The sequence below is a fragment of the Mytilus californianus genome, unplaced genomic scaffold (genome assembly GCF_021869535.1).
Source record: "Mytilus californianus isolate M0D057914Y unplaced genomic scaffold, xbMytCali1.0.p SCAF_2, whole genome shotgun sequence".
In the NCBI taxonomy this organism is placed as follows: Eukaryota; Metazoa; Mollusca; class Bivalvia; order Mytilida; family Mytilidae; genus Mytilus; species Mytilus californianus.
The window spans coordinates 36656750-36672616 of NW_026262668.1; the positions used below are offsets into that span (position 1 = coordinate 36656750).

The 15867-nt window shown below is 31.5% G+C and overlaps 1 protein-coding gene across 1 annotated transcript in view; it reads right to left on the reverse strand.

The window, feature by feature from the left end:
* LOC127729799 (multiple epidermal growth factor-like domains protein 8) overlaps positions 1–15867 on the reverse strand; it is a 54279-nt gene that overhangs the window by 12537 nt on the left and 25875 nt on the right. Inside the window, exons 19-31 of the mRNA XM_052237693.1 lie at positions 12099–12237; positions 11549–11729; positions 10370–10566; positions 9131–9275; positions 8410–8680; positions 7531–7663; positions 6673–6871; positions 6210–6367; positions 5566–5809; positions 5043–5223; positions 4375–4564; positions 3441–3614; positions 2017–2289 (exon numbers count right to left, since the gene is read on the reverse strand). Coding sequence (XP_052093653.1) covers positions 2017–2289; positions 3441–3614; positions 4375–4564; positions 5043–5223; positions 5566–5809; positions 6210–6367; positions 6673–6871; positions 7531–7663; positions 8410–8680; positions 9131–9275; positions 10370–10566; positions 11549–11729; positions 12099–12237 — 2485 coding nt within the window. The remainder of the gene's footprint in view (positions 1–2016; positions 2290–3440; positions 3615–4374; positions 4565–5042; positions 5224–5565; positions 5810–6209; positions 6368–6672; positions 6872–7530; positions 7664–8409; positions 8681–9130; positions 9276–10369; positions 10567–11548; positions 11730–12098; positions 12238–15867) is intronic.

Below are 15867 nucleotides of genomic sequence, written 5' to 3' on the forward strand. Positions count from 1 at the left end.
TCGGCTTAATCAGGATTATTTCTTTTATTTTTGTTTATGCATGTTTGGGAATAATAATAATAATATTATTATTATTTATTTAAAGAGGGTAAACACAGTTAGTTACAACACTCTAATCTTCCATCACATAAAAATTACAATACAATCAAAAAACAGATATTTACACATAGTTAATTAACTGTCAAGTAGTTCAATGTATTATTATAAACATGATAAGAGATAAAACTGTTCAAGAGGAACATGTAGTAAAAAATAAAAAAAATAAAATAAAAGTAAAATAAAAAATATTCAAATCAAAATAATGCATTGTAAGAAAACAGAATCTTATCAGGACTGTGTCAAGTACTTCTTGATACTTTGTTTAAAAGTAAAAGTGTTTTGGGCTTTACACATTTTGTTAAAAATGTAAACTTTTAGCTATTTATTGGAAAGAAGAATACTTTTGTTACATAAATATGGGCTGTTTTTGACATTACATGCATCAGGTACTAGCATCATTAATTCATGCAAAATTACTGAAATCTTCACAATTTTAGCATTTGTGCTAATTTTATAGACGGTTTTTGTCCAAAATGGAAGTGGCTGCACTTGTGTTCAGTCTTAATATTTAAATATATGTTGTATTTGATGATACATAACATATTTAAAGGTTGAGACTGAACAAGAATGAGGCCACTTCATATTTGGACAAAAACCATCTGAAAAGTGACGGTTTGTGACATATTTGATAGATTTTTCATATTTAAGCTTGAATTTAGGCCTCTTTATTGACCAAATCAGTTCAAGTCTTTTACATAAACTAATTGAATTGAATGGAGAAGACACTTAAGTGTTTAAAAAATGTCAAAAATCTTTCATCAGATGTACTTACAAATTTTAGGCCAAAATAAGCCCTTACCGGACATTCTCCTTTAACATAAAACAAGATTTGGAAATTTTTTTTTTTTTCATACTGGATGCACTAAAAATACAGTTCAAAGTATTCATTACACCACCAAAAATTCACAACAGGTTCACAACAGTCAGTAACCGATAGTTTTAATAATGTGGTAGATGAGCTATATTCATACCTTTATAATAACCATTGAACACACTGGGCCCAGGGCCTTATAACATCATAGTACATTGCAGTAGACTCCGGCAAATCGGATACCCAAAATGTCAGCTAAAAATATCCCATTACCTGATATATTCAATTAGACGATAAATGTATATTCATTGAATATTCTGCAATAATGAGTAGACCTAATCCTGAGATGTTACTAGCCCTGACCACTGCTATCTATATGAAAGGGCTGGAGTGATTTTTATCAGTTACATATATACATATATGTCTCCGGTTACATCACCACGATGTTTGTGTAAAATATTATCAGCTGGTTATGTAATTCTCATATTTGTTTTCAGTTTTTAAATCCTATATTTATTAAAATAAATCAAATGTCCTGAAATATTTATGTGAATAAATATCTACCATTCATAGTTTGTGTCTTTATTTGTTTTGTAAACAAATTAATATCCATTATTTACATTATCACAGGTAAGCCAATTTTGGCTAAAAATAGATCAAAGCATTTTCTTGTCTGCAAGATTGTAATTTCGTAACTTCCGGGTCCATTTCCTGTCAGAAAAACATTGAAAATATCCGATTGTGCATGGTTTGAACAAAATTTCCTGAATATTCTTATCTTGCCGATATCTTCTTATATCCAATATTCGATTACACGATAAAATTAACATTAAACATATAGGGAAGGATTTGGTGTTTTGAAATAATATTACAATAGCCGATATATTCGTTTAGCCGATATCTGATTACGTGGAGTCTACTGTAGTGCTATATTTTTTACCATGGTGTTATCTGACAAGATTTCATATATTAAGAATGTGTTATAAATGTGGTGCTTAAATTTTGGGGAACCAGTGCTATTCCAAATCTCATGGTGTTGTTTGAAAATACTGGTTGAGAACACTGTACCCCCTGAATAAAATTCAAACCAGATTAATTCAGCCTACCTGTTTTTTCCAGCATGTATCTGGCGAGTCATTTTCATCACTGGAGCAGCGTGTTCGTGTATTGTTTCTGCATGGACGACATTCTCCTGTCATATTATCACAAAAATGACTATGGCCATGACACTGACATTTGATACAAGCATCAAACTTGGTCATTCCTTTATGTCTGAAGTAGCCCGACTGACAGCCGTCACACTTTCTACCTTCTGTGTTGTTCTGACATCGTATACATACTGGATCACTTATTGGACCATTAGGATTGAAATCCCTGATCTAAAAAGTACAATTTTTAAAGCATTAAATATGTAATTAATTTCTCTTTTTGTCAATTAAGGACCAAGATTTATAAAAAATTTAAAAAGAAACTACTCAACAAATCAAACTTAAGAAGGTCAGAAGAACTATGGCATACAGAAATTTAAGTCTTGTTAATTTTTGTATCTATCCGCTCTTCTTTCAGCCAAGCAGCAATTTAAGAATGTAGATAAGCATGATTTCATACCAATAGGTACTGCAAACACTAAATATATAATATTATTATGTTTTACTTGTACAGATGTTGACTACTATATCGATATCACAGAATTAGTTACAGGTGTAATCAAATTATAAACTTTTGACTTATATTTCAAGTGAAAAATGTAAAGAAAATAAATCAATATAAATCCTCAAATCTTGGATATCTCCAGTTATGACAACAGGTATGTTCCATCTTAAAAAGTTGTTTTTTGATTGTAACCTATTAAAGAACCTAATGAACAACAATATAAATAAAAGTACTCCACAAGTTCAGCAAGAGATGTACATGAGCCATTCAATATGAATTTGTTATTCTTTCAGGTTTTATGTAGATTATTGTAAGTCTATATTTGTTTCTTGTCTGTCTGTTCTAAGACTTATAACTTCAATACATTTCTTTAGTGTACATAGATAGTTAAAGAAACTACATGTATGTGATTTTTCTCAACTTAAAAAAAAATCAATACATCTATATCCATCTAAAGCAAGCAAGGACTGAATATTTTTATTTAATCAGACAGTTGGGTCACTTTACACAGGTTAAAAAATCCATAAAAAAATTATTGCAAGTCTGGATTCTACAGTTCAGTTCTAACAAGTTTTCGGTTAATACAGATTTGGGTTTTAACACTTTTTTCATATTATCCTTTTCAAATGCAAATATCTTGTTTTGAATCTGACAATGATTATGTACCAATAAATAAAATTACTTCCTCAAATTGGATATTTATATATACAGCTGACTCCAGAGCATTTGAAATCATCACTGATTTTTTAGTAGGGTTTGTGTTGCTCAGTCTTCTCTCTGTGTAGTATTTTGTGGAATTGTTGTCCGTCCTTGACTACTGATCTTTATTGCCCCTTCGGCATCCTATCTTTTAATTATTACAATGCATATCACTTACCACTCTATGATAGTCGTAAGTAGAATAAATTGTACTGGCATTCAGTTTCTTAAAGTCTTTGACAGAAGAACATCTATTTGTATGATTATTGCAGACACTGAAACAGGATTTACAAGGTTGATTCAGCTTTGGACTTCCAACGAACCACAACTTGCAATGTTCACATTGAGCTCCCTGTAACATAAAGAAGAACAAATGAAAACTACTTTTTGCAATAATGATTTTTTTAAATAGTTGCTTTTAACAAATTAAATAGGTCTGATTCTCATCTCAGCTGAAGAAAATTATTCTGGTCATTTCTATTTCACGTTTTTATATTCTAGTTTTGATTTGAGTTTTTCAATCTATTTTCTCAATTACTTATTTTTGTTTGTTCAATAAATTCTAATTTTCTGTAATATGCGTAGACAAGCTTAAGGGGTGAGTGAGTTGAAATAAAATAAAGAATCTTTTAGGTTTAATTTATTTTTAAAGTTATTGAATAAGGATGACAGGAAAGTGTTCATTATAACAAATATTTCTAAAATAATATGATATAATGAACAATAAATATGTTTACTGTCAAATGGACTGCATCTGATGCTTTATCAATAACAGGAGTTTCATCTGCCCCACAAGTCAATGCATATGAAATTAAATCAACAGAAAGCACAATCTGATCAGACAAATAAAATTGCCAGACTTTACTCATTGTTGACAGGCATACAGTGACCTATAGCTGTTAACTTCTATGTGGTATCTGGTGGAGATTTATCTCATTGGCAATCATACCACATCTTCTTATTATCATATTTACTGCAGTGGGTAAGGTGTTGGATTATGAAAGCTGAATTTTTTACAGAACCTATTGACTGATTTATCGTTTTTTGCTTGATGTCCAGTGACAAATATTTCATATAAAAGGGTGATTAGTGAAACTAAATATGTTACTTACCTGTGTGTTGTTATGACAAAGTAAACAATGTTTTGTCTTTTCCACACTTTCACATTCACTGTATTTATGGCACTCGCATTCTACCGTACAATTTTGGCCAACAAATCCAAAACTGCAGTCACATTTATCTGGCCTGACACATACTCCATGTTGACAACCTTGATGACATACTGGGATACATTCTTTGGTACTGAAAGATATTTACCATAGTCAAATATCTCCCACAAAATTTAAAGCAAAATGCATTCATTAATAGTGTTCAATTTTTTTTTCTTTGATTGCAAATTTATTAAAGCTCTAAACAATTTAATTGATATATACTTTTAAAAGTAAAAAGAAATAGGTAAATGTATAACTTTTTGGCGGATCTGTAATATGTTTTGATAAAAAAAAAATTAGGAATTTCATATCAGTAATTTTTCATTTTAAATCGTTCATGACTGCATGGCAAATATGACCTTATCTAGTCTCTTGCAAATATAATGACAGTTCCACTATCATATTTCATTTTCTTTCACCCTTTCTCTATTTACTACTGTACATTATTTTTTCTACTGAATGGTTGACTGCTTTGAGTGTTATAAAACTGTTCAATGTTGGTTTGTTACATGTATAATGATTGCTCCCTATCTCCCCATCCCTCCACCTCCCCCTTTTGCCCTACTTACTTAGAGTCTTCCCTGTATCCTTTTTTACATGAACAGTTGAATCCCTTCAGTGTGTCAAAACAGTCCTGAGTTATATTGTTACACGTATGGTGGCCATTGATACATTCATTTTCTGGTGGACAGCTAATATAGGACCAAATCGGCTCAACTATTGACCAGTGGTACTGGTTCATTGGTGAATCTATGTAAATAAACATAAACATATTTTATAAATATACAACAGCTATAAAAAACTGAACAGATTCAAAACAGAGAGAAAATGAGGTACAGGTCTTCAATAAATATACAAACATTCTACAAAGTCAAAAGTCCCATTACTCTGGATCATTTATTCAAAAACACAAAATAAATCATCAAAATTGAAATTAAGTTTGTTTTCAATGAACCAAACAACTTATGAGGGAGGTCCAACAACAGTATACCTTCATTGTTGAAGGGCATATCAAAAACTGTTCAAATGGTATTCTTGTTTGCTGATCTTGTCTTAAAAATTAAAAACATCACAAAAGACCATAGTACTAACCAGATTGAAAGTTCCTGATATCTCCTGGATTACAGACACCACCAGTCGGACCTTTCATTCCTCCAGGCATACATAATCCCATGCCATTGTTTCCAGCACACCATCCACATCCTGGAGCTCTCAGACAATTTGAACACTGTCTGAACTCATGACAGGGTCTTAAACACTCAGTTGTAGAAGAGTCAATCAGTAAACCACAGTTGCCTTGAGAACACCTAAGTGGTTTGTAAGCTTCAGACATACACTGAAAATAAAGAAACAGTCACAAATTAAATTATTTTATCTACTAAACTGATCTTTCTTCTGATGTGATTAAGAAACAAATTCAGACTATCATCAGCAAAATCTAACCTTTATGGTAAGTAAGGGCCATAACTCTTGAACAGTTTTAAGGTTCAAAGATTTGGTCAAGGGGCATTATCATTATGATTTTTAAACGGAAAAAAACACTACTTTAAACATAGCTAATGGCTATAACTCTTAAACAGTAAATGTCAAAACTATCAAAATCAAACTTTACTTGTATGTTATGGTCCATAATATTGTGTTAAAAGTTTAAAAAGATTTGGGCAAGCGGTACTTAGATTATTATGTGGAATCCAAGCTTGTTCATGACCTCTTCAATGTGAAGGTATAAAACTTACTTCCTGTAGAGCATGACTCCATACACACTTCCCAGACCCAGCTTCTGCTCCTACACTTCTAATGCATGACTGGCAGTTAGCATTGGACTGGCATGGTGCAGGACATACAGTAATGTTAGGGGAAACGTTACGTCTGCAATACCAATTTTCTTCTTCATCTGTTAATATTAAGAAACATGTACTAGCATACTGTCATTTGAATGTGCAAAGCCTGAATTGTTATCAATATAAGATGTGGTATGATTGCCAATAATGTAATTTCCATTAAAGACCAAAGGACAAAGATGTGTAACAATTACATGTTTATGTATTATCTATGGGTCAAATACACAATGAGGATTTTAAAATAAGAGTAAGATTAAACCTTTCAATACTCAACAGTAGGACATATACATGTAGACATACTGGACGATTCCTAAATACTATTCCCCCCACTAATGATGAGGTTGGTACAAAAACTTACTATATCCTTTTGTACTGGTCCATTCACATTTCAGAGCTTTACATCTTTCACAGGTACTGGTTCCACATTCAAATATTCCACACCAGTGTGATTCCCCAACTGGTGATGAACTCAGGTGATTTATACAAGTCTGACCGGTACATTTACGACCAACTTTTACACATTTGTTCTCTCCACAATTCGAGCACCATTTGCATATCTAAAAAAAACAATATAATAAATATCTACATCAATTTAATTGGAAATATTTTTTATCTGACAGTTGTACTTTCGAAACTTCATTTTATATGAAGACATCTAGTGTCTAGACTATAAAAAAATGAAAAGAATAAAACCTGTTGACTTTAAGATCTTTTTTTCTAAAACTGAGTATGAGACATTCAGCATACAGCTACTTTCAAATTTCAATAAAAATCTGGTAAATAAAACAAAAAAAATCTTAAAACTTCATACATATATGGACATACATATGACTAACATAGTATTTCCTCAACACATGCAAAATGCAATAATAAGTTAAGCACATAACATGGACTTAATAAGCAATCAAAGCCTACCATACATACTCTAGTGGAAGTAGGAAATTTGGAAGTAAAATATGCAATCCAGAAAAGGTGCAGACTTTCACTTTGTATTGAATTTCCCACTGTTTTCATTTTTAGTACTGAATTTTTCACAGTCACATGCATACATTTGTGTATAAATCCTTTTAAGTGCTAAACCCAGAAATGAAATGAAAATGATTTTCACAATATATAAGCTGTGTGTATTTAGGACTTTTTTCTAACATTGACATAGATAGTAAAAATTTTCAATATTATGTATAGTTTCTTACTGTCTGGTTAATGTAATAGCTACCTGTCTTATATCCTTGAAGTATGGGAACACAGCTAAACATGAATCACATGTTGTATATCCATCACAATCCCTCCTTAAATGCCAATTCTTATCACATTCTCCTTTACCTTGTAACAGTGTTTGGCCAAAACATCTGCAACAAGGATAATAACATTTTAAGATGCCCCCGCTTGCATATCATATAAAATCATAAAGGGACATAACTGAAGAACATTAAAAGTGACTCTACACAAATGTGTACTTAATCTGTGTTTTGTGGTAATAAGTATTGTGTATAAGTTTCATAACATTTGGTTGAGGCAAACTTAAGTTAGAGAACATAAACGCAAAATTCAGCAATTTTTCCATTTGTAAAGGGGCATAACTCTAGAACAGTAAAAGTGACACCACCAAAATTCAAACTTGATCTGTATTTTATAGTAATAATCATTGTGTATAAGTTTCATAACATTTGGTAGAGGCTAACTTAAGTAAGAAAACGGAAACAAAAAATTTGGCGGGGACATAAAAATGACTTAATTTCTATTCTTGAATACAAAATAATGATTTCTCTGTAATGACATGTCATTAAAATGTCATATTAACCGTAAAAAAATAGTACACATTTAAAAGTTTACCATTAAAAATTTCATCAAAACTGGACCTCAAACTAACTTTTGACAATGCTTTAAAAAAAATGTGTTTTTATATGAAACAATAGGGGAATCTATGATAGGCTTAAACACTTTTGACCAAAGACTGAAGCTTAATGCTGCCATCATTAACTGTTATTAATGTCTTGATTATTAACTCAACAAATTTGACTTAATGTTCAGTAAAATTGAGTTCCAATACAACAACCCATATTGTTTCCTCTACTTCATCATTTTTCACACTTACTCATATGGCAAAAATTTATGGATGTGAGCTGAATAACAGGATGTGACATTGCTCCCATCTGGACTGGAGATAATACATGCTTTACATCCAGTGGAAGATCTAACACACTCATGCTCATCCTTAATTAGTCGACACCGGTCTATTGGCAGTGTTACTTTGATCATCCCACTATGAACTTCACCACTATAACCACCCATGATGTAAACACTGGTTTCTATGGCAACAGATGCAGCTGACACCCTTATGCTTATAGGAGCATCTTCTTGGACTTCTGTGAGAAAACAATGTAATTAGTCTATCTAAAATATACAGTACATATATAAATGAAACAGTTTCTTAATCTATAAGAACTAGAATAATGAAACAAACTTTTTTCTGTTTTTAAAGCATACTTATTTATGCATGCATTATCATGATTATGTTCAGTCATTAAGAAAAAAAGTTAATAATGCTTGTGCTATGTGTGTGCTTTCTTGCTATTCTGACATAAAACATTATACATGTGTCGCCTTCCCCTTCACAAAAAAGCATTTATGACATCTGGAAAACATTGCAGATAAAACCAACAATTTAAGTCCTTCAAACATGTTAAGCATTGATTCAAAACTAAACACAAAACAAACTGATGAAAATGAGAATATCATTTTAAATTTTTTGTTTAATTCATTATGTTTATAAATCCAAAAATATAGAGACTTCATAAATAATATCAGGTTTTTACCTTTGAACTGAAAGGAATGCCAATCATTACACAAGTAATGGTAAATCAGGACCTTGTCACTTAGTTGTTGGTCATCAGACTGACCACCAAATATGACCATATACTTCCCAACATCAACTGCTGTGTGGAATATCCTCTTGTCTTTCTGTAATCAACAATCAGATTTCCAGTTAAAGTAAATGATAACTTTTTCTACCTTGCTCTTTAATTTCCAGTTAAAAGGAAATGACAACTTTTTCTACCTCGCTCTTTGCAAAGTATATTCAACTTTAAAAAAAAACACTGAGCAAAATTCAAAAGTAGAAATAAACCTGTCTGAAAAGATGTTCTTCAAGAATGAACGTTTTTGTTTTTATTGAATAGATGTTTAGTTAACAACAAATAAACTAGATGTTCTGGGAGTTATAACTCACTATATAAACATTCACATATATGAAGAACTTATGACACACAGTATGAAATATCTAAATAACGCTTGGTGCCATATAACAAGAAGCAATAATAACATTACATGCATGTTTCATAATAATACGTTATTTTGATTGGCTAACAGCAATCTCGTGTCATTCTGAAATTAACCTTAATTTCAAAATGAAATGTAACATTCATGATGACATGAGCTTCCACAATAAAGTGCACAGGTAAATAGAAGAAAAACTTGATAGAAATCGTGTTGTCAAAATCCAAGCAAAATAATGTAATCATAAGTTTTGAATGCTTCTTTTAGTAATTTTATAGAGTTGTAAAAGAGTTGACCGCTTCATACAAAATGTACTTCGGTCAACGCTTTTACACCCCAATAAATTTACAAAAAGAAGCATTCAATTCTTAAATGAATATTAAAAATGCAACAGTAATATGTTACGGATAGACACATACAGGTAAACCTGTATACCCCCTCCTTCAGAGCAGGAAAGTGTAATTATTAAACAACATTCATTATGTTGCTCGATATAACAGCATATTGAGATTGATTTTTGGTTTACACAAGTGTTTATTCTTCTCATGTGAATCTTTTTCTTTCTTTTTTTTCCACATTTTTTTGGCACCTTAGAAAGGAATATTTCCTAGAATGAAAAATACTTTTTAATTTTTTCTACATCATGTACACAAAACATTAAATAAACTGCTATAAATTGGGAAAAATTCCCCCAATAAACTTTATGACCGCCTCACCCCCTACTAAAAAACAAAGATAAAATACCAAAACAACACCTAATAATAACAAATTACACTAACCCCTTCTTCTTCTGAACTTTTAGTTGACTGCAGGTTATTCCAACGTTTGCTGACTAAATCAAATGCATATAACTCATCAGACAGAACCACTCTAGGAGATTCTGACAGATTAACTCTTGGAGATCTGTATAGTATTCCTCCATATATATAAATAGATTGGGTTTCCTCATGGTGGACAGCAGTATGACCATACAATCCTGAAGTTATATGTTCTAATAAAATATTGTGCGTTTATTTCAATCATGTTAAAAATATGATATTGCAATAACAAATTTTGAGATAAAATAATTAATACAGCCATTTTCCTTGGCCAAATGAATATCATTTACAATATAGTTGTATTGGCATTACATCTAAATAATACAACAATAATGATAAAACAAAACTTTATCTGGACACAAAAATAAGAATAAGCCACAGCTTTAGAATTTTTATCAGAAATCAAGTCCTGAGGAAAAAAGCTTCCGGTATCTATAAATTTTAAATATTTCAATAAATATGTTTTGTACAATCTCTCATTAAATCTATTTGCTAGCATAAGCAATGCATGTACTTTTAAAAATACCAGAAACTTTTTATGGTATGATATATGTGAAATTAATAAAAAAAAATCTGTTTGCAGCTCTTTTAAGGTCTTGATTTAAATATATTTCTTTGCTATCTTGTTTCCCAATTTAAGAATAAGTATAAACAAGAGAACATTATGTATCTTTTTTCAATATCCCACCATTATCAACCCAATACACCAATAGAATCCAAAGAGCTCTGCATGAGGGATTATATTGGTTGAGGGTTGATAGTGTGTGATATTGAACAAGCAATATCATATATATACTTTATTATGTACTTTAAGTCAATACTTTTTTGAGTGACATGATGTTATTGCAAACCAAAGGAAACTTTTCCTCATAATCATTTCCTTTTGGTCAAGGTATTTAAACGTGAATGGTATAGATGATATCATGTCATACAGATTATGAGTTTGATAAAGCCTTTGCAACCATGACTATTAATATCAATATCTATATCATAGATGGTTGATACAGAAAGATTGCCATAGATTGTATTACACATAAAATTTACTTGTTTTTATACTAAGTATATAATACTGGTAATCTAATTAATCAATTATTTATTTCTGTATTCTTTCTTGGTTGCCAATCTCAGACTAATATGTACCTATTGGAGCTCCTATTAGGTCTCTATGTGTATAGACTCTCCAAGTAGATATAGTAGCATCATATTCATACATGTTCTCTGAGAAGTAACTTGTTCTTGAAAATCCACCAATCACAAGTAGTTTTGCATCCCCTATCTTTGTCATTGTATGTCCAGCAACAGGATATACCTCTGATGATACCTAAAAAAGACAATTTCATTGAATATCACAAGATCACTGATTTCAAAATATTCTAATATTCAAGATTTCAAAGGCCAAACCTGTTTGCAAGGCTTTTTTTCACATATTTTTGTCTTTAATTCTGATCTGCCTCAAAGATAAAACTTAAGTGTAGTAACATTTACCAACTCTAACTAAATCACAAAATTAGCAGAAAAAATAAATCTCTCCCGAAAATTTTTATACTTTACAAAATATCTAATTAGTCAACATCTTAGGATTTGGATGGTAATATAAAAGTACTTAGTAATAAAACACTTAATTGCAATGGTTTGAATTATATCCTGTCTAGCAGAGAGAAGAAATGAGAAGAAAACAAATTTTTCTAACCTCTAGTGTCCACTTGTGAGCACCAATAGCAAACTTCCACATTTCATTTGTAGCTTCAACATTATTTCCTCTTCTTACAAAACCTCCAAACACATACATTGTCTTTAGATAATCTAAATAGACTGCTGTGTGGTAATATCTACAATAAAAAGAAATATTTTTCCTTCTACTATCACACCAAAACAATCAATAGAAATGTTTTAAATTCAATTCTAGAAAATTATCGATGCCTTTCATTGAATGACCCACATTTTGACTCTGATGTGCTTCTGGGAACAATAAGCAATGGTTGCATATCTACCTGCACTTTTCTACAACTAGTGTGCTGATGTTTCTATTGAACTTGACACAGTTATAGATAGTGTATTCATAATTATTATCATGGATTTCGTTGGTAAAGGGAAACCCAGAATTCTGGTCATTAACCAAATACATATTTCCAGTTCATTTAAAAAATTTCTTCTTTTTCACACTTGTTATGAGATATATATATTTGCCTTCAGGTTTATATGATCTGTTCATCCTATTTTGACTCTTCAAAATTCAAGAGTCTATCCTAAATTGAGGTAAATTATATGGCCTTCCAAATACCATTTCGATTCCTAACATCACTGAAGAGACATTAATTGTCGAAATCCGGATATGGTGTACAAATTTTTGCACCTCATGTTTGCGGTATCCCATCTTTTCCCCAAGTTTATTGTTTTCTGCTTGGTATTAAATTAATAATAAAGATCCATTTTGTTACATCTTGTGATCCGTTTATTTGGCAATATATATATAATAAAGTATATCAGGAAATTTTCTTGTGCAGTGTTCCAGCTAGGATTTCAAAAGGGCAGGGTGCCAATCCTGAAAAAGGGCATTTAACGTGTGATATGATAATATGAAAAGGGCATGTTTTAATAAAGATTATAATCAAACATTGTTTGTTCATTGAATCACTGGTTATAAATATACAAGAACAACATCATTAGCCCAGAGAAAAACTATCTTTCTACTTTTTAGGCTGAAAACTTATCAAGCAGCTTGTGACACAAGTTTTAAATCATTGCTTGGCACAGTTAAGCTTTCTATGCAGTATTTTTTGAAAAATGTCCTGCTTCATTCTGTTTCTATGGTCTGACACACTTTACAAGTTTCACCTTTCTACCTTTTCTGTGCTTAATGGCAATACAGCACAAAACAGCTGTAAATGCACAATGTTAGGATATAGTGAACAGTGAAAATTTGGATTGAAAATAAAAAATACAGAAAAAGATGACCAAGGCACCCTACCAACCCTGCTACTAAGACCCTCTTTAACTTTTCCCATAACTCAAAACACCTAAACATATAAATTCTAAAGCCAGAAGTATGAAGACATATTTTATAATATCTTAGTAGGTTACTCAATGCTAGGAAAAAATAAGATTGAGTCATCTTTCTTTATTTGGGTGTGCTCCTTCTTTGGAGGATAATATACAGTACCTAGAAGATGTAAAATACGATCAACAATATGGCGGCCGATTTTGTTATTTTCGTATAAATAAAATGCTCCGCTGGGGCGCAGCTTAATACGACCACAGAGGTCGAACCCTGAACAGTTGGGGCAAGTATGGACACAACATTCAAGCTTGATACAGCACTGAATTTGGATTGTAATTAAATATTTGACACAGCATAGGTTTCTGACACAGAATGAATGTGGTCTAAGAACTTAAAATTTTTTTAATTTATCTATTCAAACCATATCATTATTATTTGCTTTTATATATAAATCAGAAATAACCAATTTAAAATGGAAAATTTTAAAGAAAAAAAAGGAAAAAAAAATCCCCCCCCCCCCCAAATTTTTTGAACCTTATGATTCATCACCCCAAACTCAATCCCAGCCTTCCCTTTGTGGTATGGTACCTTGCAGTACACATACATGTGATGGACTGTGAAACTAAGATCAGGAGTTTGGGAAATTTTGGTCAGGAGATTAGGACTCAGATCAGGAGGTTTTTAATTGACATAAATTCTGTCGTAAATGTAACCGTGTGCTGTAGAAATTGTCTGTTAAAGTGTGTTTTCTTCAACTTTCCATCCAAATGTATTATGTTTATAGTACCCTTGTACTTATAAATTTTCTCTTATCTTTTTAAAACTTTCAACTTGTTCAATCTAACATTCTTCTTTTATAGTATGTTCTTTAAATTTTTTAGGTCATATCTTTTTTACCAGTATTCATTGCAACATGAACATTTGCTTATCTATCTGCAAGTAGATCTTTTATTTTTATCTTTATGCAAGAATTTTTTTAATGCTTGATAAGTAACACATTTAGACTGCTATCTTGGGTCATAGTTATTATATAAATTTCAATTTAAGCCTTGAAAGGAAGTATAGAACCCTCAAATAGTTTTCAAATTATTATTTTTTTATTTGTCCTAAGACATTTAAAATCATTTAATTACCATCCTTTTATGATTATTTGTTCAATTTATATTTTATTTATATTCTTTTAAAAATTTACATTATTTAAAGGAAAGTAACTTAAAACAGGATAAATCAAGGGAAGTAACCCAACATTCATTTTAAATACACAAAGTTTTATTACACAACGGCAGTTAGCCTGAGGTAAAAATCGTTGATTATCAGTATGTTTGACACCAAAGGTGACAAGTGAAGCCATATAATTATGCATGTTATTTGATTTACAGGTAAAATATAACTTCAGGTAATGTCAGTTACACCAGATGTGTTGGGCTGAAATTGTTCATTCATGAAATATTTCATGCACGGGATTTTTTTGTCTTCAACGGGAGGTCAGGACTGTACAATTTCAGAGAGATCCATACACTTGAACACAAGTTACTGTCTGGAAACTAGAAAAAATGCTTGTTTTTTGGCCCCAAATTCCTAAACATTTAGGGCAATTACCCCCAAACTCAAACCCAGCTTTCCCTTTGTGATATGGAACCTTGCAGTACAATTTCATAAAGATCCATACACTTACACACAAGTTATTGTCCTGAAACTAGAAAAATGCTTGTTTTTTTGCCCCTTTATGGCCCCTAATTCCTCAAATTTCTAGGGAATTACCCCCAAAATCAATCCCAGCCTTCCCTTTGTGGTATGGTACCTTGCAGTACAATTTCAGAGAGATCCATACACTTGAACACAAGTTATTGTCTGGAAACTTGAAAAATGCTTATTTTTGGCGCCTTTTTGGCCCCTTATTCCTAAACGTTGTGGGCAATTACCCCCAAAATCAATTCCAGCTTTCCCTTTGTGATATGGAACCTTGTAGTACAATTTCATAAAGATCCATACACTTACACACAAGTTATTGTCATGAAACTAGAAAAATGCTTGTTTTTTGCCCCTTTTTGGCCCCTAATTCCTAAAATTTGGAGGCAATTACCCCCAAAATCAATCCCAGCATTCCCTTTGTGATACGGAACCTTGTGGTACAATTTCAGAGAGATCCATACACTAACACACAAGTTATGTCTGGAAGTTACAAAAATTCTAATTTTTGGCCCCTTTTTGGCCCCTAATTCCTTAACTGTTGGTACCATAACCCCAAAAATCATTCCCCACCTTCCTTTTGTGGTATTGAACCTTATGGTAAAATTTCATAGAGATCCATTCACTTAAACTAAAGTTAGAGTGCGAAAACCAATGTGTCTTCGGACGACAACGACGACGACGTCATACCAATATACGACCACAAAATTTTTTTTGCGGTTGTATAAAAATGAAGGCAGTCAATGAAAAATACGTCTTAATTTGCTATTTA